General features: G+C 45.0%; 1 protein-coding gene across 1 annotated transcript in view; it reads left to right on the top strand.

Moving 5' to 3' along the window:
• The window catches only part of LOC121277708, a 149491-nt gene extending 123529 nt beyond the window's left edge, over positions 1-25962 (top strand). Inside the window, exons 24-28 of the mRNA XM_041187343.1 lie at positions 482-575; positions 10128-10265; positions 11169-11320; positions 20154-20265; positions 25894-25962. Coding sequence (XP_041043277.1) covers positions 482-575; positions 10128-10265; positions 11169-11320; positions 20154-20265; positions 25894-25962 — 565 coding nt within the window. The remainder of the gene's footprint in view (positions 1-481; positions 576-10127; positions 10266-11168; positions 11321-20153; positions 20266-25893) is intronic.
• The last annotated feature ends 1415 nt before the right edge of the window (positions 25963-27377 follow it).

Raw genomic sequence — 27377 nt, 5'->3', positions numbered from 1 at the left:
TGCCAACGGCGCCTGTGGCAGCAGTGGCCAGGACTGGAACTGCAAGCAGCCCCCAGATTCTAAGCCCCGGATCCAGGTAATTGCATGGGATCTCACGATCGGAAGGGAAGGTGAGGCCTGGGGTTTGTGGGGAGGGGAGTGGGAGTCTTGATGGAAGGGCCATGGTGAGAGGGAGCACTTGCAGGGTGCAAACCTTGGTGGTATGGTGCCCAATGTGGAAAGGGAGCCCTTGAGGGCGGCCCCCTTTCCTGCCCAAGGCCAGAGCAGGATGACCTGCCGGGTCCTTCCCCCCAACCCCCAGCCCCTGAACTCCTCCCGCCAGCCTCAAAATCTGGATGAGAAACGGCCCTTAAGTGGCCAATATGATGTGAGTTCCTTATTATTCTTATCAAAATGTAATACGTATCTTTGTTGAAATCCATTTGCTAACTATGTGTCCATTCTGCAAGTTTATTAACCTTTCACAATTTTTTGTTCACAGATATGTTTCCTCAAGTTTACCATTGGCGATCAAGGAAGTTGATGAAAACCACATAGGAAAGTTCAGTTTTCGTACCAAGGAAGCGGTTCTTCAGGTGAGATATTTGCTTATTGGGGAATGCTAGCTAAGTAAAGAATAAATCTGTATGTTTAACCAGTAGATTGGAAGAAACGGAGGAGACTGGGTCCAGTTTTGAGATTTGCTTACTGGAAGTGACCTGTTTCATCACAGTAGAAACAAAATCAGACAATTATGCAGACCTCATTAAGATCCTCAGTCTTAGTTCATACTCATTGGAGATTTCACCCTGTCCAAGTAGGAAAATAGCATTTATGATTTCTTCAAGATGTTTGTATGTATTTCTTTGGATCAACACCATGTGGAGCTGTTTAATAAAAAGAATTGATGCAGAAGTTGCTTAAAGGGAATTTTCTTGTTATCCCCTATTTGTTGATTCTTCAACATCACAGAAAGGAATTAGGAATAGAATTCTATGATGGCAAGTGGAACACAGTGGTGAAGTGGAACACAGTGGTGGAGTGGAACATGGTGGTGAAGTGGAACACAGTGGTGAAGTGGAACACGGTGGTGAAGTGGAACACGGTGGTGAAGTGGAACACAGTGGTGAAGTGGAACACGGTGGTGAAGTGGAACACAGTGGTGAAGTGGAACACGGTGGTGAAGTGGAACATGGTGGTGAAGTGGAACATGGTGGTGAAGTGGAACACAATGGTGAAGTGGAACATGGTGGTGAAGTGGAACACAATGGTGAAGTGGAACACGGTTGTGAAGTGGAACACGGTGGTGAAGTGAAACACGGTGGTGAAGTGGAACATGGTGGTGAAGTGGAACACAATGGTGAAGTGGAACACGATTGTGAAGTGGAACACGGTGGTGAAGTGGAACACGGTGGTGAAGTGGAACACGGTGGTGAAGTGAAACACGGTTGTGAAGTGGAACACGGTGGTGAAGTGAAACACGGTGGTGAAGTGGAACACGGTTGTGAAGTGGAACACGGTGGTGAAGTGGAACATGGTGGTGAAGTGGAACATGGTGGTGAAGTGGAACACGGTGGTGAAGTGGAACATGGTGGTGAAGTGGAACACAGTGGTGAAGTGGAACACGGTTGTGAAGTGGAACACGGTGGTGAAGTGGAACACGGTGGTGAAGTGGAACATGGTGGTGAAGTGGAACATGGTGGTGAAGTGGAACACGGTGGTGAAGTGGAACATGGTGGTGAAGCGGAACACGGTGATAAAGTGAAAAACGGTGGTGAAGTGGAACATGGTGGTGAAGTGGAACACGGTGGTGAAGAAGAACACGGTGATAAAGAAGAACATGATAGTAAAGAAAAACATGGTGGTACAGCTTCAGCAGTTGTGACACTGTCAGTGTACCTTTACCACAGGGACTGCAGTGGTTCAAGAAGGCAGCTCACCACCACCTTCTCAAGGGCAATTAGGGATGGGCAATAAATGTTGGTAAGTGAATTAAAAAAATATTAATACAGCTTCTTCACACTGTCAGTGGAGGAAATGAAATGAAAGAAGTATTGAATCTAATACTATCAAAATGAGCTATTCTAATTTAAAAAAATTGAAACTGATACGCGGAGAAACCAGAAGCTTGTTGTCTGATGCTAATTTCACAGTTAATGACTTTTTGCTGGCAAAGCAACTAATTAGCAATTGTTAATGGATCTCTGGTGCAGCCTGAGCCCTCCTCTAGATGACATTTTAACTCATGAAAGGAATCACAACAAAGTTGGCACAGATTTGTGGCCAAATAAATAGCAGTGTAGGTGCTAAATGTACTTATGAAAAGAATAAAGATGTAAAAGTGCCTTTCACAACATCCTAAATGTTTCACAGCCAATAAAGTAGTTTTGACGTGTTAGCCTCAACACCGCCATTCCCCTGCTTCTCCTCAAATAGTGTTTGGGATCTTTTACATCCACCTGAAAGGCTCTCTCTCCCTGTATTGCAGTGAAGCACCACCCTTGATTTTGCACTCATGTCTCTGGAATGGGACTTGAACACTCCACTTTCCTGACTGAGAGGCAAGAGTTTTACCACTGAGCTAAGATGACACCCAGATAGACCTAGCTCTCATTTTTCTCTAGAAGTTCCTACTTTCCATGCCACAACAACCACCACCCTCCCCGCCGCCAGTAATGGTTTCCAACTCCTTGCTTTCGTCACCTCACCACACTGTTACGCATGCAGGCACGTGCACACATATGCCTTAGAGCCTAAAAACAAAAAAACTGCGGATGCTGGAAATCCAAAACAAAAACAGAATTACCTGGAAAAACTCAGCAGGTCTGGCAGCATCGGCGGAGAAGAAAAGAGTTGACGTTTCGAGTCCTCATGACCCTCATGACCTCAGAGTTCTGTCGAAGGGTCATGAGGACTCGAAACATCAACTCTTTTCTTCTCCGCTGATGCTGCCAGACCTGCTGAGTTTTTCCAGGTAATTCTGTTTTTGTTTTGCCTTAGAAACTGCTTTGCCATTCAATAAGATCATGGCTGATTTTTCTACTATCCTGCTTTCCATCTTCCTGCAGGACCCCCATAGCCCTTAATTCCCTCAGCACCCAAAAATCTATTGACCCCTGTTTGAATAGATTCAATAACTGAGCACCCAAGTCTCCCTGGGGTAGAGAATTCCAAACTTTCACAACCCTTTGCATGAAGAAAATTCTCCTCATCTCAGTCCTAAATGGCCGACCCCTTAGATTCCTCTGAGACTGTGACCCCCCATGTTCTAGATTCCTCAGCCAGGAAAAACATTTTCTCAGCAACTACCCTGTCAGCCTCTTTGAGAGTTTTATGTTTTAGTTTCGTCACCCCCACGAACAGCAGAATGCCTAGTCTTTTACAAGTCAGCGGGAAGTTATGAGATCAGTGCAATTCTGTAGAATGTTGCTTTTGATTGTCGGGGAGCACCTAGCAGCTGCCAACTCCCGTGGCAGCCATTCCTGCACCTTGCAAGATAGTTTCAGCATTGAAGAGGATATGGAGAAGATACAGTTATCATAAAATTTTAACAGTGACAATAATGGAGCTCAGCTAAAGGATGTGGCTGCCCAGCAGTAATAGCTATCCTTGTCAATCTCATCTTCAACTCCCCCGGGAAATCTGTGCGCTGGCTGTTAAAGTCAGAATGCTTGGTTGAAATTGTACTTAATTACCTGTCAGAACATTTAAATGACTCGACAGTAGCTCGAAGGGGATTCCTTGTTCACCTGCAAACCCAGCTGAGTGAAACCTGGAAGAGGTCGGGATGATACTGGGCTCCCAACCTGACATCGCTTTTTGGGGATTTAACTCCCCACGTGCACCAACCCGTCTCCTCTTGCCCATTACGATTCCCCCATTGTTTCAAGATCCGAAATAATGTTCAGGGAACATCCTGGTGATTGGGTGAAAATTGGGCTACCTGTGACTCCAGACCCACAGTAACATGGTTGAGTCTTAACCTCCCTCTGACATGACCTAGCAAGCTATTTAATTGCATTTAAGAAGGCTCACCACCACCTTCTCAATTACAGCTAGGGATGGGCAAACAATGTCAGCCTTGCCTGCGACACTCACATCCCACGGATGAATTAAAAAACTGAAATCTGTTAACTCTCTGAAGAAATCTTGAATGTTGGACTGTTGCAGGAGGCAAGAGCCTTAGTGTTCCTCTGAGAATACTCAACTTGACATCATACACTCTCTGTTCATTGACTGAATAATATCCCTTCCTATTTTTCGTTGGGCAAAAGCCTAAGTGGCCTCAGGTGTACAATTAGTGTCATCCAGCACCCTTGGCAAACTGTGTAACAAATGAACCTTGGCTGGCTGGATCTTTTTGCAGTTCAATGCACACAACTGGATGCGTGCTTGAGCAGTCTGAATGACATTTTGGACAAATTAGTGCAGAGGGAAATGGCTGACCCTCTCTCACGTTCATGGAACAGTAGAATTATACAACAACAACAACAAGTATTTATATAGCACCAGGAGCATGATAAAGCAACATTTGACACTGAGCCATCTAAGGAGATATTAGGGAAAATGACCAAAAACTTCATCAAAGAGTAAGGTTTTAAGGATTGTCTTAAAAGAGGAAAGCAAAGTGGAGAGGCGGAGAGGTGTATTCCAGAGGTTGGGGTCTAGGCAACTGAAGGAACAGCCATCAATAGTGGATTCTCAAGAGGCCAGAATTAGAAAAATGAGAATATCTCGGAGGAGATTACAGAAATGCCGCATCCTTCAGGAACTTCACTTGTCACCTCCTGAAAATCAGGGAACTTTGATTTTTTTTATTTATTCATGGGAGCTGGGCGTCGCTGGGTAGGCCAATATCCCTATTCTCGGGCTTTTACTTTCCAAACTATTACCAGCCCGTCTCACATTGGTTATCTTCACTTTCATTTTTGATCATCTCTATAGGTATGAGGACCTTCCACATGATTTCACAGTGAACCTGAATCCAGACAGATTGAACTCTTGCATGCTACAACCTAGACTCTGGTCCTGCCAGCCCTATTTCTATATTTAACCTGATCGGAATTATAGTTGTTACCTTTTTTATTCACTCTATTTATTATTTTTTATATGATTTGAAAGTCTCTTTCTCTCCTCCCACCTGAAGATCTTTCATATTGAACCACACTGGGAGAAGTTTTCAACCCATCCACGCTGCTGGAAAGGAAAGTGGGTACAGCTAAAACAAAGTGTTTCCATTTTCTACTTCATTCCTGCGATTACCCATTTAGATGCCTCTGATGCCCCTGCCCCATGCCCCAGTGGCAAAACCTCTCAATACCTGCTCCAGTCACCTACAGAATATCTTGCTGCAGGCTGCCTTCTCTGGGTGCCAGCTGGTCACCTTATTAAGAGCAATTAGGGATGGGCAATAAATGGTGGCCTAGCCAGCGACGCCCAGATCCCATGAATAAATTTAAAAAATCTTTGTCCCAACATCGCCCTCTACCCTCCAGCCTGCTAGCTACAGCTTTGTGCCCAAAACTAAGGCATTAAAATGAAGCCCTGGCAGTTAAAATTGGCCAAGCTTCTGAGAGTGACAAACGGAGGGATTGCTGTCCATTCCTGCCAAGAGTTAAAATCTTCTCTTTATAAATTGGAGTTAAGATGGATAGTTACTGAAATAAATACCATTCTGTTCCTAGGACTAACCATTCACACATTTAATAAGCCTCCTCCTCCTTCAGGTACGATGTCCTAAGAGGGCGTTGGCAACCATGGACTTCCATTGGATTGGTCCATGATTATGCTTGGCAAAGTACTATAGAAGTTTGCCATTGCCTTCTGCAGTATGGCTGACCAGGAAACTCTCCCACTCTTACCACCTGACATCAGGCATATTGGAAGGATTTACAGACTGGTAATCCACCAGTTTGACTGCATTATGCAAACACCTCCCATGGCCATCAAGTCCTGAAGTAGGACTTAAACCTGGAACTTCTGGCCCAGAGGCAGGAATGTTATCCACTGTTCCACAAGGACTGGCTTTAATAAGGACAAAAACGAAAACTAAAATCAGGGCTGTGGTGATTTTAAAAGCCGTTTGCCTTATGGTGGATTTTCCCCCACTTCCACGCTGGTTAAAGTGGGGTAGTCACAGTGGGTCTGTTTGCTGTTGCCAGGAACTGTAAGGATCTGTGTGTTGTGTTCTCTTTCAGTCTTTGTGCTAAATACTAGCAATGCTCCTCATCAATCTGTGCGGCATTTATGACACTTCTGTTATTTTTGCTCTACTTCTGTGGGATGAGCCAACAACTGGAGTATTTAAGTGGAACTTGGCAGAGGGATAATGCTGGTGAAATTAATAATAAGACATGCAGGCCATTACAAGTTTTAAATTAGCAAAAGTAACATTCTGTTGCAGATTGTAACTCCAAAGTGGAACCAATGCAGAAATTGAGCTTTTGTTTGTAGTAGCAATTGGCATTACTACTTCAGTCTTTGTTCTGCTGATTTGGCTGTTAGCATTTGGTCAAAACTCAGTGGCAAAATGATCCCTGACCTCAGCTGTGGTGATGGTGGTGATAGGGTATTACATCTGGAGTGTTGCTTTGGGCTGCATTAGAGTGCTTCAGTTAGAGTTTGGTGAGAGAGGGAGTTTGGTGAAGAGGCAAGGAAGGATCCTTTCATTTCTACCTTTCCTCATAAGAAGAGCAGTGGCCTTGGTAAGTAGGACCTGGTAAGTACTTATTCTGTCCTTAATATTCTCTAAACTAGAGGAATTAAAAGTAAAGGGGTTAATTTAAGGGTAAGGGGGGAGGGGTGTGACGGGAAGAGTGGGAGAGCAGTAGTGGTAGGGGATTCTATCGTAAGGGGAACAGATAGACATTTTTGTGGCCGAAGACGTGACACCAAGATGGTATGTTGCCTCCCTGGTGTCAGGGTCAAGGATGTCACTGAGCATTTGCAAGGCATTCTGAAGGGGGAGGGTGAAAAGCCACAGATTGTGATCCATAGATAAAAAGAGGGATGAGGTCCTGAAAGCAGAATATAGGGAGCTAGGAAGTAAATTAGAAAGCAGGACTTCAAAGGTAATATAATCTCAGGATTACTCCCAGTGCCATGTGCCAGCCAGATCAGGAATAAGAGAATAGATCAGATTAATGTGTGGCTGGAGCAATAGTGTAGGAGGGAGGGATTTAGATTCTTGAGGCATTGGGACCGACCCTGGGGAAGATGGGACCTGTACAAGCTGGACAGGTTGTGTATAACCGTTGTAATGCATACATAAATGTATAACTGTTGCGATGCATACGTCCATTCCTTAAATATTAGCCATTGCTTATCTACCATCATGCCTTTTAATGGAGTTCCCCAATCTATCTTAGCCAACTCACTCCTCACACTTTCATGATTAATTTCTCTGTTAAGAATTAAGACCCTAGTTTCAGATCAGGCTACTTCATTCTCCACCCTTACAATCCAAAACAGGACAATTAATAATAGAGAATAAGGAAACGGCAGAGCAATTGAACAACTACTTTAGTCTGTCTTCATGGAGAAAGACACAAATAGCTTCCCAGAAATACTAGGAAACCAAAGGTCTAGTGAGAAGGAGGAATTGAAGAGCATTAATATTACTAAAACAATAGTGCTGGAGAAATTAATGGGACTGAAAGCCAATAAATCCCCAGGGTCCAATCTACCCCCGCACAATCTACATCCCATGGTACTAAAGGAGGTGGCCATGGAAATAGTGGATATGTTGGTTGTCATCTTCCAAAATTCTGTAGACCTAGAACAGTCCTGGCAGATTGGAGAGTGGCAAATGTAACTCCGCTATTTAAAAAGGAGGGAGGGAGAAAATAGCAAATTACAGACCTGTTAGCCAAACATCAGTGGTAGGGAAAATGCTAGAGTTTATTATAAAGGATGTGATGACAGGACCCTTAGAAAATATCAACGGGATTAGACAAAGTCAACATGGATTTATGAAAGGGAAATCATGTTTGACAAACCTGCCAGAGTTTTTTGAGGATGTAACTAGCAGAATAGATAAGGGAGAACCAGTGGATGTGGTGTATTTGGATTTTCAGAAAGCTTTTGATAAAGTCCCACATAAGAGGTTAGTGTGTAAAATTAAAGTACATGGGATTGGGGGTAATATATTGGCATGGATTGAGAATTGGCTAGCAGACAGGAAACAGGAAGCAGGAATAAACGGGTCTTTTTCGGAATGGCAGGCAGTGATTAGTGGGGTACCGCAGGGATCAGTGCTTGGGCCCCAGCTATTCACAATATGTATCAATGATTTGGATGAGGGAACCAAATGTAGTATTTCCAAGTTTGCTGACAACACAAAACTTGATGGGAATGTGAGCAATCAGGAGGGTGTTAAGAGGCTTCAAGGTGATTTAGACAGGCTGAGTGATTGGGTAAATACTTGGCATATGCAGTATAATGTGAATAAGTGTGAAGTTATCCACTTCAGTAGGAAAAACAGAATGGCAGGGTATTATTTAAATGGTGATAGATTGGGAAATGTTGATATACAAAGGGGCCTTATACACCAATCACTGAAAGCAAGCATTCAGATGCAGCAAACAGTTAGGAAGGCAAATGGTATGTTGGCCTTCATTGCAGGAGCAAGGATGTATTACTGCAACTGTTCAGGGCCTTGGTGAGACCACACTTGGAGTATTGTGCGCAGTTTTGGTCTCTGTACCTAAGAAAGGACATGCTTGCCATAGACGCAGTGCAGCGAAGGTTCACCAGACTGATTCCTGGGATGGCAGGATTGTCGTTCTTGGAGAGATTGGGCCATGTAAGCCAGTATTCACTGGAGCTTAGAAGAATCATAGGGGATCTCATCAAAACGTATAAAATTCTGACAGCTATGGACAGACTGGGTGCAGGGATCATGTTTCCTCTGGCTGGGGTGGGGGTGGGGTTCCAGAACAAGGGGTCACAACCTCAGGATAGGGGGTAGACCATTTAGGATGAAGAGAAACTTCAGATGGTAGAGAACCTGTGGAATTCCCTACCGCAAAAGCCTGTGGAAGCCAATTTACTAATTATATTTAAGAAGAAAATAGATAGATTTCTGGATTCTAAAAGCATCAAGGGGTATGAGGAGAGAGCGGGAGTATGGCGTTGAGATAGAGGATCAGCCATGATCATATTGAATGGCGGAGCAGGCTCGAAGAGCCGAATGACCTACTCCTGCTCCTATTTTCTATGTTTCTATGGTCTTTGTGTCACTGAAATTAGAGAAACACTGAGCCAGGCTTCCCACTCCCAATCTCCATCCATTGACCCATGCAGGAGAAGTGTGCATGGTTGGATGCTGAGCAAGGCTGACACTTGACAAATGTTGGATAACTTGGCAGCATTCAATGTCTCAACCAAAGCTTGAAATAGCAGCAAGGAGCAGTGTTCAGGGGCAAAGTACTGCCAGAAACACCTGGCGCTACTGATTCCAGAGGCATTCAGGCATGTCTGTGTTAAGAGCCAGGCTGGTATTGTCAAGGAAAGATTTTTCTTTGGCCTTTTGAATGAATAAAAAGTGACTTTGCCACCTCTGTATATTTTACAAAATTCTGTTGGTCCTTTACACAGAAATGAGGGCAGTGTCCAGTAGTATATTATCTCCATTCCCCCCTCTCCCTCTCCCACCCCTTCCTGTCTTTGTGATATGGCTTATTTCAAAGCAGACAAAGGGAACCAACCACAGATCCCTTGACAGGCTGCTAAAGAAATTTGTCAGCTCTCTCTTGAGCCGCCGACACTTATTTCTCTACTATAGAACAAGAATGCTTCTTCCCCCAGCCATGTGCATCTGTTGACGATCAGCTCAGTCGTGATGCCCTGTACAGTTTGATAGCCTGCAGACAATCACATGAGGAATGGTTATTTCAGCAAGGCACTGGATAGGGACATGTCCACAGAGCTGTATAGCTGTGAGGGAGTCAGTAAATTTTAGAGAGGAAGGAAGTGGATAGAAGATGGGGATTCATTGGTTTCTTGTATGGCGCTCAACCAACCGACCCAACTGCTGCTTATCATTTCACAACGTTCAGAAATAAGTGTCCCCTTTCACTTAAGTAAACTTTATTTAGAGATGTTTCGAAACTGTTTGTGTGGTAACCTTCCTTTTCCACCCCCTGTAGTTGATGGCGAGGCATGGAGTGGATAACATGCAGGTAGCCTTGGCTTGTCAAACAGTGCAGAAAAATTCCCTGATGGCAGCAGTGCAACAGGCTCTGTTCTGTCCCAAAGAGAAAGCTGCTCATTCCATGGATTCGAAGGTATGAGGTTCTCTTTTTATGGATCTATCTTTCCCTTTGTTGTTGGAACCACGCTCAATCTCTCACTCTAGCCATTTTGCAGGAAGAACTGTTGCGTTCCGCCATGATCCATACAGAACTCTTTCCTATATGGTTTCAGGTTGCCAAGAGCTCATAATGCACACGTGGCAGGCAAGGATTTCCTCAACTCGCACAAACGTTTCTGAACTCCACTGAGTTTACTTCTACTGAATGGTCCCCATGTCTTGTGCCTGCTGTACCTGATCCCCCACCAGTGCATTTAAGGCAAACCTCTTGGTGAATCCCCTTTACCTGAATGAGTTGATTCCTTCTTGGTTCCTGGTAGATCTCTGTTAAGCAGTGCGACGACGCACTGAATCACAGACCAGCAGCGCATGTATTTACACCCCGTTGTACCTCCCTTTTATAAACATTCCCTGTTTCATTCATGCCACGGGGTGGGAGGAGGAGGCGGAAATGATTTGAGCAGAGTTTTGTTGTCGCCCTTGATGGTGGGAAATTCAAATGTCTGGAACCATCCACATAAACCTCCAAGTAAATGGGGTGAGGCTCAAGAGCAGTCTGCTTGTCTCCTCATACTCGGGAAACAACCAAAAGGAAAAATACTGTGAATGCTGGAAATCTGAAACAAAAATTAGAAAATGCTAGAAATATTCAGGAGGCCTGACAGCATCTGTGAAGAGAGAAACAGAGTTAACGTTTCAGGTCAATGATTTTTGATCAAAGTTTCTGATTATAAGTCATTGACCTGGAAAGATAACTCTGTTTCTCTTGCAGCCAGCCCTGTTGGTACTTCCTTGCATTTTGTACTGTTAATTCAGGGATATTTAGGCTACCGTGTGTTTGACATGGATGCTGATTCTTGTTTAATCAACTTTTAAGGATGCAATGTCAAGTTACAGAAGTCAGGACAATTTAATCGGGACAAGCCATTGTGGTACTGCTAGAGAATCAGAAAGCCAACAGATTGCCTTGTCACTGGGAATTTCCCGCTCCCCTGGAGGTCGGAAGCAACTGCCTTCTACCAGGAAAAGGTATGACTTGGTCACATTTCAGTTGGTACTTGCTTCTCGTTTCCTAGAAATAAAGGTGCAGCGACTGCACTAAAGAATCTATATAAAGCAACTGATGTGTGAAATGCCCCAGTGAAGGGTTGCAGAGATTAGAAAAGGTGAAATGCCACCTGTACAGATTATTGCTACAGATCCTGTAGACCTGGGACTTGTCTCCTTTGGTAAGAAGTTGGCAAGTCCGGCCTACTGTGCTTGAATTTTCTGTGCTCAGGAAAAGGGAGGAGTAAGTGCAAGTCGGAGGCTGGGAATCCTGCGGTGAGTAACTCATCTCCTGGCTCCCCAAAGCCTGTCCGCTATCTACAAGGCACAAGTCAGGAGTGTGATGGAATACTCTTCACTTGCTTGAATGAGTGCAGCTCTAACAACGCTCAAGAAGTTCGACTATCCAGGACAATGCAGCCCACTTGATTGCCACCGAATGCACCACCTTAAACATTCACTCCATCCAAAACTGACACATAATTTGTACCATGTACAAGATGCACCGCAGCAACGCACCTAGGCTCCTTCGACAGAACCTTCAAACCCATGATCTCTACCACATAGAAGAGCAAGGGCCAATGGAACACCATCACTTCTAAGTCACACATCTTCCTGACTTGGAACTAATTTGTATTTCTTTCACTGTCGCTGAGTCAAAAACTTGGAACTCCCTTCGTAAAAGCACTGTGGATGTACCTAAACCTCATGGACTGCAGTTGTTCAAGAACATGGCTCATCACCACCTTCTCAAGGTTAATTGCTAGTGATATCCTAAAAATGAATAAAAAAAGAATAACTGCTGCAGAGCCTGAGCCCCTGCATCAGAGGAGAGGGGCTGAATCCTCTGAAGAGAAGTCAAAGGGCTGAACCTAGAGGTGGGTTCAGAGGAGGGCGTACCTGCAATTTTGGTAAGAGGATGATGTGCCTGTTGCCTGACGTGCTGTAGCCTCCGCTTAATATTTTCCGGCGACAGCTTATCGGAGATGATGGCCACCCGCCTGTTAGCAGTGGACAGGCAGTTAGGGCAATGAAGCAGACACTCGAGAAATCATTTGACACAGCATTGCAATTTATCAATGGTGGGTTGAATGCATATTGTATCAGCACCTTGTCTAAGCAGTGGGGTGCCCTTGACTAAGAGCAGCCACTAAGTGCTTTGTATAAAGGGGAGAATTAGCATTGCCACTGACTTGCCCGAGTGGAAGCAGATCTTTCGGACTGGGAATCATAGAATTGCCAAAACTTTACAGTGCAGAAGGAGGCCATTCGGCCCATCGAGTCTAGATTGGCTCTCTGAAAGAGCACTTCACCTAGTTCCAATCTCCTGCCTTATCCCCATAACCTTGTACATTGTCTCTTTTCAGATAGCCATCCAGTTCCCTTATATCTCGATGGACCCTGCCTCCACCACCCTTTCAGGAAGTTCATATCCAGATCCCAACCTCTCTCTGGTGAAAAGATTTTTCCTCACCTCACATTTACTCCTTTTGTCAATTGTTTTGAATCTATACCCTCTAGTTCTTGATGCTCCCTTAAGTGAGAACAGTTTCTGACTATTTACCCTGTCCATACCCCTCAGGATCTTGAATACCTCTATCAAGTCTCCTCTCAGCCTTCTTTTCTCCAAGGAAAACAGTCCCAACCTCTCCTATCTATCCTCATAACTACAGTTCTTCATCCCTGGAAAGGTTCTTGTGAATCTCCTCTGTACTCTCTCCAATGCCTTCAGATGCTTTCTCAAGTATGGTGCCCAGAACTGGATGCAGTAAGGCCTAACTAGTGTCTTACAGAAGTTCAGCATGACCTCCTTACTCTTGCATTCAATGTCCCTATTAACAAAGCCTAAGATACTATATTCCTTATTAACTGCTCTCTCAACATGCCCTGCCACCTTCAATGACCTATGTCAAGTGGCAGTCAGGAATGCAAATGGGAATACTGAATGAGAGGATGGGTTTTGGAGTAAGGCTCATCCTAGGTCACTGTAAACTGCAAGGGAAATTTGAAACTGACGTTCTAGTAATTGAGTATGTCTATGGACATGGCACCGGCTATGCAGAGGGTGGGCTGGAGAAGTGGGGAGGAGCAGTGGGCCCAACAACAAAAGCAGAAAGTGCAACACCTGCCCCTTTACCTCCTCTCTCCCCACCGTTCAAGGGCCCAAACACTCCTTTCAGATGAAGTAGCACTTCACTTGTACCTCCTTCAATTTGTTCTACTGTATCTGCTGCTCCCAATGTGGTCTCCTCTACATTGGGGAGACCAAATGCAGACTGAGTGACCGCTTTGCGGAACACCTCCGGTCTGTCCGCAGGCATGACCCAGACCTTCCTGTCGCTTGCCATTTCAACACACCATCCTGCTCTCATATCCATATGTCTGTCCTTGGCCTGCTGCAATGTTCCAGTGAAGCCCAACGCAAACTGGAGGAACAGCACCTCATCTTCTGATTAGGCACTTTACAGCCTTCCGGACTTAATATTGAGTTCACCAACTTCAGACCATGAACTCTCTCCTCCATCCTCACCCCCTTTTTTATCCCTTTTCTTCTGCATTCATTTTTATTTTTATCCACTTGCTTTATTTTTATTTTTATTCATTTATCTGTAGTTTCATCCCCTTTTTATTCCACTTTCTATCCTTTTTTCCCCCCACCACCCATCCCCTACAGGGCCATCTTGCTCCACATTGTTCTTTCACACAATGCTATCCTTGTTCTGCTATAATCACATTCTACTTTCTTACCTTTATGCCACTATTAGCACCTTTTTGAGCACTAACCACTACCATTAACAATCCCTTTGTCCTTTAGTTCATGACATTTTTGTCAATCCCTCCTTTTTCCCACCTCTCGTTGGCCTTCAATCCAACTCCACCTGCCCCACCTGCCTTAAACAGTTTAAATATCGTCACATTTCCACTTCTTCAGCTCTGAAGAAGGGTCATACGGACTTGAAGCGTTAACTCTGTTTCTCTCTCCACAGATGCTGTCAGACCTGCTGAGTTTTTCCAGCATTTTCTGTTTTTGTTTCAGTTACGGAGGCAGTTACTCTAGAGTGTGTCCCTTTAGCTGAGATGCCCATGGTTCCCATCTTGGAGGTCATGGTGCCCTTGAGGATACCACCACAGTCTACCAGCTGTAGGGGGAAGCCTTGGTCATGGGTGCTTGAGGCATCAACTGTGTTCTCCTTCAGAGGAGCCAAGAGCATTACAAATAGGGCCCCTTCAGAAGTGGCACCACTTACACCGTCTCTGACTTCTTCAGCACTTCCATGCACCACTTGCATGTCTACACTGACTGTGAGCAGGAGAGCTCAGCCAATACATCCATGGACCATCATTCCAGAATGCTTCCTACAGTCAGTTCATGCCATTCCGCTGCCACTGCATCCATTTGGTGGATTGCCACATGTGACTTTCCATGATGTTGGCCAACCTACCAGTGGAGGAACTCATGTGCCTGAGACATTGTGGTGTGTGATACCTCCATTCTCTGCCCAAGGCCTCTCACTGCCTCAGTGAATGGGGGAAGCGGTGGCATTCGTGGTATTGCCACTGGACTAGTAGTCCACGGCAGATGGTGAAAATTGAATTCAACAAAAATCTGGAATTCAAAGTCTGATGACCACCTTGATATCATTGCCGATTGTCATAAAAACCCATCTGGTTCACTAATGCTCTTAAGGGAAGGTAATCTGCCTTCCTTATCTGGTCTGACCTACATGTGACTCTAGACCCACATCAATGTGGTTGATTCTTAAATGCTAAACAAGGGCAATTAGGGATGGGCAATAAATGCTGACCTAGCCAGCAACACCCACATCCCATGTACGAGTAAAAGAAAACTTGAGAAGAATTTGAATGAAATGTCAAACTGTAGGAATGTCAAAGAGTGGGAATAAGCAGATCATTTTCAGGATGGAAGGCTGTTACTAGTGGGGTACTGCAAGGATCAATGCTAGGTCCTCGGTTGTTCACAATCTATATAAATGATTTCAATGTGGGGACCAACTGTAATATTTCCAAATTTGCTGATGACACCAAACCGGGTGGGAATTAAGTTCTGAGGAGGATGTAAGGAGGCTTCAAGAGGACTTGGACAGGCTAAGTGAATGGGCTAGAATATGGCAGATAAAATATAAAATGAATAAGTGTGAAGTTATTCACTTTGGTAGAAAAAAACAGAAAGACAGAATATTTCTTAAACGGTGAGAGGATGGGAAGTGTTGGCATCCAAAGGGACCTGGGTGTCCTTGTTCATGAGTCACTAAAAGCTAGCATGTAGGTGCAGCAAGCAATTAGGAAGACAAATGGTATGTTGGCCTTCATTGTGAGGGGATTTGAGTATAGGAGTAAAGATGTCTTGCTGCAATTGTATAGAGCCTTGGTGAGACCTCACCTGGTTTATTGTGTACGGTTTTGGTCCCCTTACCAAAGGAGGGATATACTTGCCATAGAGGGAGTGCAATGAAGGTTCACCAGATTAATCCCTGGGGTGATGGGATGTCTTATGAAGAGAAATTGGGGAGACTGGGTCTGAATTCCCAAAGTTTCCAAGAATGAAGGGTGACCTCATTGAAACTTACAAAATTCGTACAGGGTGTGTGACAGGGTGGATGTAGATGAAATGTTTCCCCCGGCTGGTGAGTCTAAAACCAGGAGACATAATCTCAGGATAAGGCCTAGGCCATTTAAGAATGAGATGAGGAGGAGTTTATTCACTCAGAGAGTAGTGAATCTTTGGAATTCTCTACCCCAGAGACTGTGGAAGCTCAATCATTGAGCATGTTCAAGAGAGAAATTGATAGATTTCTGGAGACCAATGACATCAAGGGATATGGAGATAGCACAGGAAAGTGGTTTGAGGTAGATGATCAGCCATGATCTAATGGAATGGCGGAGCAGGCTCGATGGGCTGAATGGCCTATTCCTGTTCCTATGTTCCTATATTAACTTTTTAGTTCTAGCCTGTAAGCCTTTAGAGGTTTATTTTCTCTTTAAACACTGTAGAAATTGTAGACAAAATCAATCTTAAAAACTTTTTGTTAGAGAGGGCTGAAATTCTCACAGCATCCGTGTATATAAATAGAAAGTGACTTCCAGCAGCTCTCTGTGTGATATTTGGTTTGCCATTTTATAATGGGAAATAAATAACATCAAAGCTGTTTATAACATTCAAGGCCAACAATAAGAAGCTTTTGATTCCAATTGTTTACTTTGACGTTGGACGTGACCTTTGGAGGCCAAACACATGCATGCACTATATTGATACACAGACTAATAAACCCAGTTTGTGTGTGTGTGTCTGTGAGTGAGATAGGGAGAAGGAGAAAATGGTAAAACATTAAAAAATGAAAGCGGGAAATGAAGAATAAGTAAGTAAAGCCTACCTTGTCCAAAGAAACAACAAAGTTGTTAGAACGAAATGAGAAGATTTTGGTGGCTCCTGCTTTGCTGAATCCTGTACTGGACAGTATCTGGGCTTTACGTGTGCTGTAATTTCCTGCTTTGCCTTGTTAACATGGCCTAATCAAGTGAAATTCTGGTGCATCCCACCCTCTTTTTCACACCCCCACCTACTGCCACACCTCCCCTGCCTTATCCAGATTGATGGGCAAAAATAGAAAGAAACTTGGAGATCGGCAGCCAAAAGGCCTCATTTGCTCCTAGATATCTTGCCGGGGGTGAGGGAAGGAGATAATTAAAATGAAACCTTCCTTTCTGGTCTTTGATTTATCCCTGAAAGACCGAGGGGGTGGTTATGGGGGCATGTTTCACTGATGAGCAACTGCTTTCCCCAAAAATACAGCAAAAGACCAGACACAGCTCTCCTGACCTTATTAGCATGCCTATAATGGACCAGCATCGATTGGTAATGGAGATAGAAACCCTAGAAATATTTAAGAGGCAACTTAAAGGGAGAATATGTTTCTCAAGGTCTCTGTTACCTGCACTTGCACAATATTTTTTTTTAAATTATAGCTTGGCATTAAACCAATGTTCAGATTTTGCTTTGTTGCCAACATTGATCCTTTGACTTTGTTGACTATTTCTAGGCTTGTCAATAATTTACAGCACAAAACTGGAAAGGTGATTCTGTAAGCCAGTGCCCCAGCCAGTGCCCTCAATCACTGGAAGCTCAGGGTTGCAGAATCATCCTTTAGACAACAACACTTCATCCGTCTGTAAACAAACTTCAGAATAATGATTTACCTCGTGTCCCTAACCAGATTGAAAATAACGGCTGAATCTTCGGCTGGGAGAGCGGGGCGGGGCCTGCTCACCGAGGCGTAAAAGGACACATGGCGACATTGGGCATGCATCCCGAAGTCACCGCGCGCCATTCGGAATTCGTAATTTCTGTTTGGTAGGCGTGCACCCGAGTCAGCTGCGCACCCACTGAACTGTCAAAGGCCTATTAAGGCCACTTAACTCTCAATTAGAGTAATTAACAGAGCTGCTCGTCCAACCTTAAGGTTGGCGGGCAGGCGAAGAGCCCAGGCGGCCTTCACATTTTTCATGGAACCTCATCCGCGGGCGGGATGAGGTTTCATGAATAATTTTAAGTTTTGACATAAGTTTTTATTGAAATTAATGCACATGTTCTAGCTCACAAGAGGGGACATGTCATAAAAATTTTCTCGCCACTTTATTAAACATTTTGGACTTAAAGCTAATCTCCCTAAGGCACAGACCCCGACTCAGGCAACACCCACCCCCCACCCCCCCCCCACCCGCACAGGGAGCGCTCAGCGCTTCCGGGTGTGCGTCACGTTGGGTGGGCCTTAATTGGCCCACCACATAAAATGGGGGCACGGACCCAATCGGGGGCGCCAATCGGGTCCGCGCCCACCCCCACCCGACAGGCAGAAAATTTCTGCCCTAACTGATGACAGAGAAACTGCAACAACTTGATTTTGCATTGTATATAGGGCCAGTGAGGAAGAGAAGTAGCAGTTTGCGAATTAAAGTTGATGTGAGGCAGAACTTCCTGTCAAATAGCAGATTCTATGTTTTAGCTCGTGTGGAGTGTAAAATTGGGCTGAATTTTCCGTGCCCTCTGGCATCGGGCATGTTTGGTGGCGTGAGACTATAGCAAGAAGGCCAAAACTCAGTTTCATGGTGTCGTGAAACCAGTTTGCAATCGCCTGCTCTGTCCGTCAATGGAGGGCTGCATTTCCCGCTGTCGGATGTTGGGAACCTCAATGTAATACATCTGCCTATCGTTATAAGCCCAGCTCGCTGGAATCATCCCCCCCACGCTGGATCATCTGAGTACGCCGATGTACTTCACAACCGTGTATGAGCGACATGCACCTGGCAAGCTGCACTTCGCTCAGGACTTCGAGGTTCGTTTGCCCACCTTACTTCGGGCAGCACTTGCGGTCAGGCTTTGCAGGCAGCACCACATCACTTTTACGGGGTGCTCCAGGGCTGGTCTCTACCTACCAGAACAGCCATAAGGCAGGAGTGGCTTCTCAACGGCTGCAGGGCGGGGTTTTGCTTGGGGAAGGGGGAGAAGTGGCCTAAGGCAAGGGAAGAGGCTGCAGGGTGAGGGTTGTACTGGGAAAGGGGGTTATCCCAGGGTATGCTTGGGGGTAAAGGTTGACCTGTCCAAGTGGCCTTAAGATGGTGAGGGCTGAGAGGACAGTCTCCAGAGGAGATATGGCCAGATGGAGATGTGAGGGTGCGTGTGAGAGAGTAAACTGGCAGTGAGTGAGATGCCAGGGACTGTGTGATGGGCTTGAGTGTGTGAGTTTAGAGTGATGAGTTGGTTGCCGTACACTGGCTGCACGGATGAGGTCATTCATCCTCCATCTGCATTGGATGGCCAAACTCTTCTGTGCAGCATTGGCACTGACCACCACTGCCATCGCCTATCAAGCTGGAGTGGTAATGTTGCTGCCCGTCCTGCAGCCAGAGCGAGGTAGAGGACATCACAGTGGACATCCACAGTGTTCAAAAGGCACATGAGGGACGCGTCACTAAACCGGGGTGGGGGGGGGAACGGTGGGCAGTCCTCTTGCCTTCTGGAGCCATATCTTCTTTGCATCAGTCCTGGGCTGGAAGCACTGAGAGATGTGCGTGCGGCTGCACTTTAAATGTGGCACCCTGCGTGATGAGATGACGAGGTGACGGCAAGCGGGCGAGTCGGAGCCTGCCCTCCATCGAAATGCACGATTAACAAGGTAGGATTGGGATGATACAGCGTGAAAAGTTGCCATGCGGCCAGCCGGTAAGTTGTCCTTTACCCTGCCCACTACCAGACTGAGTGCAAGTCTGGGACGATGCTGCACATTGATCCATTGCCACAGAATTGATCCAATTTCTATAGAATTAATTTATAGCCAGAAAACGATCTGTTGCCACAGAATTGATACCTTGCCATAGAATTGATTTATTGTCACAGAATTGACCCAAATTTTGCAGAATGATAGCTTTACCTCTAGTGTGTCTCCTGGACTCGGGATGGATGATGACAACTTGTTCCATTGATGACTTTTTAATTAAGTGCTGATTGATGAGAAGGGATAGGTTTACATCGAATGAGTTGGACAGGTCACCCAGGAAATTTAAGCTACCCATCACTTTGAGATCCAGACAGACTGCCTGCAGATTCCAGGGTTTTGTGTATTTTCCCTTTCAAGTTTACACAATCGTAGTTTCCCACTGTTCCTTTCTTTATTTTTACTTATTTTCCTCCTTTTTTATTATTTCTGGACTGAAAAATACATTAACAAACACCCAGTTTGTGTATATTTTGTTATAGAGATGTTCCCAGGAATTTACTTCTGCTGTTTTGTCTTTGCAGGCCTCCAGAGGCATTTGTTTCAATCCAACTGGAGAAACTAGGCCCCCGTGACATGATGCTGAATCAGTTCATTAGGAAGAAGAGCACCGCGGGGCCAATCATGAAAAACCCTGTAAGTATTGACATTTTCTGTAAAGGATGCAGATCTGGTGAGAGTAAGGGGCAGAAAGCTGAAGACTGGGGTTAAAGCTGCCTTTCCCCCATTCAACCTTGTACTAATGAACTGTGTGCATCATCCAGGATTTAATGTGGGAGAGTACAGAGAGAGCAACAGATGGCTAGCTGGGAAGCACTAACGTTTACGTATTCCCAAGATGGGGCAGGTTTCCATTTGTCTCAGTGGTAGAGCTACTTATGAAGATAACAAGCTGCAAACCAATAAGGAGCCTACATCTGTCGAACCATCTGTTATCTTGTTCAACGTGTGCAGATTAGTTTTTGATTATATTTCAGTTTGTGAAAATTTTCCCTCCGATCTCAGCACAGCTATCTAGAATCATAGGATTTTTACACTTCAGCAGGAAACTATTTGGCCGATTATGCCTTTTTGCCAGAGCAATCCAAATCCAATCCCACTGCTTCACATTGCCTTGCATGGTCCTTTGGCTTCAAATATTTCTCCAATTTTCCCTTAAAAAGGTTCAATATTCTCTGCATCAGCCACTCCCTGTGACAAAGCGCTCCATTCTACAACAATCTGTGTGCATGTATAAACAAAAATTTTCCCAGCTTCCTGCCTCGCCCTCTTTATGACCACTTTAAATCGATCACTTCTTGTCACTGACTCTCCTAGCAGATATTTACTCTCTCAAAACTTGTTTATAACTTTAAAAGGCTCTAATAAATCTCCTCTTAGCCTTTAAATGCAGCTGGTTAGGTTTGACCAGCTTTGCCGCTCCATTTTCTCCAAATTTCAACCTGAAGCAAAGCTGCCATAAAATAAGTGGTGCTATGAGCAATGCAGTAGCACCTCTAGTCTAATGCTGCACCGGGGAGGCTAGTTTGTTTGCTGGAGCTGAGTATTGATGTTAATTTGCCTGTACACCGATTTCTGATAGTTGGAAGTTCTGTCACCACTTCTATCTAGTCAGCTCTGCAGAATGTTCAGTTTCGGACTGACCTGGATTTCGTAATCGGAATGCCCTTATTCCTATATTTTGAAGATTGGGAAGCTGAGGATATGGAAGAGGATAGATTGGAAATACTTAGAGTGAGGCATTGCAGATGTTTGTTTCCTACACAAGGTAATCATTCCATAGGATTTAGGGACATGGAAGACTTGGATCTCTCTGCACATTTCGAGCTCAGAAGGCTGTGTTTCCCTGCAGAGGTAATTAGGGATACATGTCAGCTGATGGTTGAAGATCTGTAGCCCAGGAGAGCTGCATTGTCTCATATCAGTTAAAATCACAAGTGCCATGAAATTCTTTGCAACTGAATGCTTCCAAGCAACACCTCATAAATTTGTTCCTTTAGTCAAGGAGCAGCTCATCATTGTATGAAGAAGGTCAACAATGCTGTATTCAGGTGAATCATCCAGTTCATTTCCTTCTAAACAGAACCATCTAACAGTTATCCAAGCCTACACACTGACAGGGTTCCCACAGTCACAATGAGCAATTGACACAGTACATGCCACTCAAGACCCATACGTGAGTTATGTATAGTTTCATGAACAGGAATGGTGGCTACAGAAGTGGCCGACCATTTCCTCCAAGGCATTGTCTATTGATGTCAGAAAAAGAAGAGCTTGTTTAGCTATCTGAAAAATGACATTCCCCCTTGAAGATATAGCAGCTGAGTGTAAGAGAAATGCAAAAAAATCACATTTAGATGAAGCCACCAAAAATGAGCCTCGCCCAACCTTTACCACCCATCTCTTGCCACTTCATTTCTAACCTTTTTTTCAGTCATTCACGGGATGAGGGCTTCACTGCCTGGGCCAGCATTTATTGCCCATCCCTAACTGCCCATGAGAAGGTGGTGCTGAGCTGCCTTCTTGAACCGCTACAGTCCCTGTGGTATAGATACACCCACAGTGCTGTTAGGGAGGGAGTTCCAGGATTTTGACCCAGCGGCAGTGAAGGAATGGCGATATATTTCCAAGTCAGGATGATGAGTGACTTAGAGGGGAACTTCTAGGCAGTGGCGTTCCCATCTATCTGCTGCCCTTGTCCTTCTAGAGGGTGGTGGTCATGGTTTGGAAGGTGCTGTCGAAGGAGCTTTGGTGAATTCCTGCAGTGCATCTTGTAGATGGTACACACTGCTGCTATTGTGTGTTGGTGGTAGAGGGAGTGAATATTTGTAGATGTAGTGCCAATCAAGCAGACTGCTTTGGCCTGGATGGTGACAAGCTTCTTGAAGGTTTTGAGAACCGCACTCATCCAGGCAAGTGGGGAATATTCCATCCCACTCCTGACTTGTGCCTTGTAGATGGTGGAGAGGCTTTGGGGAGTCAGGAGCTAAGTTACTCGTCGCACAATTCCTAGCCTTTGACCTGCTCTTGTAGCTACAGTATTTATATGGCTAGTTCAGTTCAGTTTCTGGCCATTGAACATCAAGGGGTGAAGGTTAGATTCTCTCTTGCCTGGAATTTGTGTAGCACGAATGTTACTTGCCACTTGTCAGCCCAAGCCTGGATATTGTCCAGGTCTTGCTGTATTTGGACATGGACTGCTTCAGTATCTGAGGAGTCGTAAATGGTGCTGAACGTTGTGCAATCATCAGCGAACATCCCCACTTCTGACCTTATGATGGAAGGAAGGTCATTGATGAAGCAGCTGAAGGTGGTTGGGCCCAGGACACTACCCTGAGGAACTCCTGCAGTGATGTCCTGGAGCTGAGATGACTGACCTCCAACAATCACTACCATCATCATTTGTGCCAGGCATGACTCCAACCAGCCGAGAGCTTTCCCCCTGATTCCCATTGACTCCAGTTTTGCTTGGTCACCTTGATGCCACACTTAGTCAAATGCTGCCTTGACGTCAAGGGCAGTCATTCTCACCTCACTTCGGAAGTCCAGCTCTTTTGTCCATGTTTGAACCAAGGCTGTAATGAGGTCAGGAGCTGAGTGGCCCTGGCGGAACCCAAACTGTGTGCCAGTGAGCAGGATATTGCTCAGCAAGTGCCGCTTGATAGCACTGTTGATGACCCCTTCCATTTCCTTACTGATGATCGAGAGTAGACTGATGGGCGGTAATTGGTCGTGTTGGATTTGTCCTGCTTTTTGTGTACAGGACATACCTGGACAAAATTGTCCACATTGCCGGGTAGATGCCAGTATTGTAGCTGTACTGAACAGCTTGGCTAGGGGTGCAGCAAGCTCTGGAGCACAAATCTTTAGCACTATTGCTGGAATGTTGTCAGGGCCCATAGCCTTTGCAGTATCCAGAGCCTTCAGCCGTTTCTTGATATCACATGGAGTGAATAGAATTGGCTGAAGACTGGCATCTGTGATGCTGGAGACCTCCAGAGGGGGCTGAGATGGGTCAGCCACTTGGCACTTCTGGCTGAAGATTGTGGCAAATGCTTCAGCCTTATTTTTTGCACTGATGTGCTGGGCTCCTCCATCATTGAGGATGGAGATATTTGTGGAGCCTCCTCCTCCAGTGAGTTGTTTAATTGTCCACCACTATTCACGACAGGATGTGGCAGGGCTGCAGAGTTAGTTCTGATCCGTCAGTTGTGGGATCGCTTAGCTCTGTCTATCACTTGCTGCTTCTGCTGTTTGGCACACAATTAGTCCTGTATTATAGCTTCATGAGGTTGGCACTTCATTTTTAGGTATGCCTGGTGCTGCTCCTGGCATGGCCTCCTGCACTCTTCATTGAACTAGGGTTGATCTCCTGGCTGATGGTAATGGTAGAGTAGGGGATACGCTGGGTTATGAGGTTACAGATTGTTTTTGAGTACAATTCTGCTGCTGCTGATGGCCCACAGCGCCTCATGGATACGCAATCTTGAGTTGCTAGACCTGTTCGAAATCTATCCCATTTAGCACGGTGGTAGTGCCACACAACATGATGGAGAGTATCCTCAATGTGAAGGCGGGACTTCATCTCCACACCGACTGTGGGCTGGTGACTTCCACTGATACTGTCATGGACAGAAGCATCTGTGGCAGGCAGGTTGGTGAGGATGAGGTCAAGTATGTTTTTCCCTCTTGTAAGTTCCCTCACCATCTGCTGCAGACCCAGTCTAGCAGCTATGTCATTTAAGACTCTACCATCTCAGTCAGTAGTGGTGCTACCGAGGCACTCTTGGTGATGGACATTTAAATCGACCACCCAGAGTACATTCTGCACTCTTGCCACCCTCAGTGCTTCCTCCAAGTGATGTTCAATATGGAGCAGCACTGATTCATCAGCTGAGGGAGGGTGGTACATGGTAATCAACAGGGGGTTTCCTTGCCCATCTTTGACCTGATGCCATGAGACTTCTTGGGGCCCGGAGTCGATGTTGAGGACTCACAGGGCAACTCCCTCCCAACTTTAAACCACTGTACCGTCACCTCTGCTGGGCCTGACCTCACCACCTCTAACTACCTCTCCTTATTGGCAGGCCTAATACCTGTGGAGATTGCTCCTTACATGACCTCTGGTTTATCGGCAATGAAATTCCTCCCCCCTCCTCCCTCCCATTCTCTGGTGCTGGAAATTTACCACATTTTCCATTATAGGGAAAGGTCATAATGCTAAAGGAATGTGATGGGATCAAGCATTTCTTGCCCCCATTTGAGCTATGATGATAGATGTGATACTGAATTGTCTCCTTAGCTCAACTGTCCTTCAAGGCCAGCAGAACCCTTGAGGCAAACATTTTGAGTTGAGAGTGGTTTAGTAAGGTGGCACTTGACTGTTTTCAGATGTTATTCAGGGAAACAGGCTTATGTACAGAGGCCTAGATAATAATACAGAAGCAACCTAAAAATTAAGTTGATGCGTGTAAAGTCCATCATGGTGCAGGATGCGTATTGGAAACTGTGCTTTGATTTACCTTGGTCGCCCTTGTGAGGTCATTGAATCTCTTTCCACACTGTATAGCATTCCTTTGTCCTTAGACTCATTGAATAGTACAACATGGAATAGTACACCATTCAGCCCATTGAGTTTCTGCTGGCTCTTTTGAAGACTAACCCACACCCCCACTATAGCCCGTTTATGCAACCTCCTGCCTTGCAAGGTGTTTCCTTCTAGCCTGTATTTCAACCAGTAAAACAGCCATGACTTAGAATTTGGGAGTCCTTCCTGCTGCTGCTCAACCGTCCCACCCTCCGCCACATCCCAACCCCAAAGTAGCACTTGATTTCTCTCTCTCCAGCAGTGGTAAGCAAAGGAGGAGTAAAATTACCACTCCCACTGCACATATATAATCAAAGTCCCTGGAGAAATGACAGTGGGTTAGCAGCAGAGTCAAATGGATGGGCAGAAGCTTCTGCCAATCAGTTGGTCCAGTTGTCACAGCAGTCATTCCAGAACTGCATAAAAATATGCTCAATAGGGAAATAAAGGACCAGAGGGACAAGTCTTACCCCCATTCTCCATCTGACAGCCCTGGTCAGAAAAGCCTATTGTTTGATAGTGTACTGACTGGGAAACCTAGGAGGAAGGAGATGTGACAAGGCCCATAAAGCAAGACACCTCGAAAAGCATATTAAAAAAATATGGCATAAGTAAGGATAAGAAGAAAATGACTGAAATTTATATGGTTGTCACTCAAATAGAGTTTGTTTTTACAGGAGGAAGTGGAGAAAATCAAAAGACAGCTAATTGTTGCCTACTGCCGCAAGTATACTTACCTCCTTTAAGCCTGTTTACTGTAGCAAGCATATTGCTAATCTTCCTGATCCTCTGTGGTTCAGTAGCTTTGATAAGTTAAAGCTGTTTATTATTTTGAAAGAATGCATGTTTCCAATCCTTATTTGGATTGATATTTTCAAATGACCTCATGTTGTGCTGCACACTAAACTGTATTTAGCAGTACATCACAGAATGTTCAATGGAAATGTTCCTGTTCAACAACTTAGTTCAATGCTACCTAATGGAAACCAATTTTCACACCTTCTCACAACCCACGTTTAAACCACATAATTTGAGATTGCCCAACGCACAATGTTCTTGGTGTCCTTTTTATTTTCTTCATTCTCCCAGGTATATGCCCATCCATCTTACTATCTTTAAAACACACAACAAAGCCTATTTTTCCCCTGTTTCGTCCCTTTCCAGGCAACAACACTCCTGCTGCCAAGCGTTTGACTAAGTGATCTGTCCCCAAACTGAAATTACATCTGCTTTTTAGCTGATTGAGGTTTACCAGAGCAGCCTGAAGTGCAACATCGCACCTGGTTCCACCCCTCCCACTGCAACTTCGCTGTTGAAATGCCCAACACCCACTCAGTCACTCACCCACTGTGTGGTGGGTTTGAAAACTGAGTGCGTCTGTTTGCTTTAGTTGGAAGCATTGTTGTCTCTATCAAGTGGATCTGGGTTGGGCTCCTCATTTGGATGGCTGCGGTACACCACAAGGCAGTACTGAGGGAGTGCTGCATTGCGGCGTCAGATGTGCTGTCCTTCAGAAGGGATGGTAAATTAAAATCCCATCTGCCTGTTCCAGTAGTTTATCTTGATGTTAACTACCTCACAACACAAGGCAAAGAAGAACAGGAAGTGCTTCTGATACCTAGGCTAAAGTTCCTCCTTTGTCCAAACAATTCTCATTGGTCATTGATCTCAATAGCCCTATCAGAAGCTCCCCACTCTAATCGTTGATCCTATTTCCTCTCCCCAGCTCCTTACTTAAAACCAAATCTGATGGTGATGATCCTTGGCTTGCCATTTGACCATGAAAATTGAGCTACCAACCCTTTCCCCACTATCACTAAGATGCTGTATTTTCACTCCATGGCATCACCTGCCTGCTTTGCTACCTCACCCCATCAGTGTTAAACTCCTACCCACACCTTGAAAAACTCCAGACTTCATTTCTCTCATAAAAAAGCTCTGGTTCTCAACACTGGATTTGTTTTATTTTTAAAGCTGGTTGCACACACAGAGCGGGCAGGTCATTTTGCCCATGCGGCCTGGTTTTAGACTGGGGGACAAATGGCCACCCAAGTAATTGATGGAGTAAACAATAGTTTAACCGGATGAATCGTTTAAAAGTTTAGCTTTCTCTAAAATATTTCACTGTAAGTTCTTTCCCTGCTGTTATAAAGACATTTAC

This window comes from Carcharodon carcharias, chromosome 5, assembly GCF_017639515.1.
Source record: "Carcharodon carcharias isolate sCarCar2 chromosome 5, sCarCar2.pri, whole genome shotgun sequence".
Lineage (NCBI taxonomy): Eukaryota > Metazoa > Chordata > Chondrichthyes > Lamniformes > Lamnidae > Carcharodon > Carcharodon carcharias.
The sequence above is the reverse complement of the archived record's forward strand: the minus strand, read 5'-3'. Positions and strand labels throughout refer to the sequence as shown.